Below are 216 nucleotides of genomic sequence, written 5' to 3' on the forward strand. Positions count from 1 at the left end.
ATGACGATGCCGATGGGGAAAGCGACGACGGCGCCGATGCCGGAGCCGATGAGGTCATCGAGGAAGATGGTGAGCGTGGTGTTCACCAGCACGTTCCCCAGCAGCAGGGAGCAGAGCAGGTAGTTCCCTTTACGGCGGATGGGCTCGATCCTGCGGGCGTAACGCTTCTCGGTGTCGGTGCCGCAGTTCTGCACGATGCGCAGCTCCATGGGGTCC

At 63.4% G+C, this 216-nt stretch overlaps 1 protein-coding gene across 1 annotated transcript in view; it reads right to left on the bottom strand.

The window, feature by feature from the left end:
- The window catches only part of LOC104409297 (metal transporter CNNM4-like), a gene marked incomplete at both ends in the record, with an annotated part of 5,947 nt that extends 5,735 nt beyond the window's left edge, over positions 1-212 (bottom strand). The window contains 1 exon segment of the mRNA XM_010019128.1: positions 1-212. This exon segment is cut by the window's left edge and continues 563 nt beyond it. Coding sequence (XP_010017430.1) covers positions 1-212 — 212 coding nt within the window.
- Between the last annotated feature and the right edge of the window lie 4 nt (positions 213-216).

This window comes from Nestor notabilis, unplaced genomic scaffold (genome assembly GCF_000696875.1).
Source record: "Nestor notabilis isolate BGI_N333 unplaced genomic scaffold, ASM69687v1 scaffold17977, whole genome shotgun sequence".
Classification (NCBI taxonomy): domain Eukaryota; kingdom Metazoa; phylum Chordata; class Aves; order Psittaciformes; family Psittacidae; genus Nestor; species Nestor notabilis.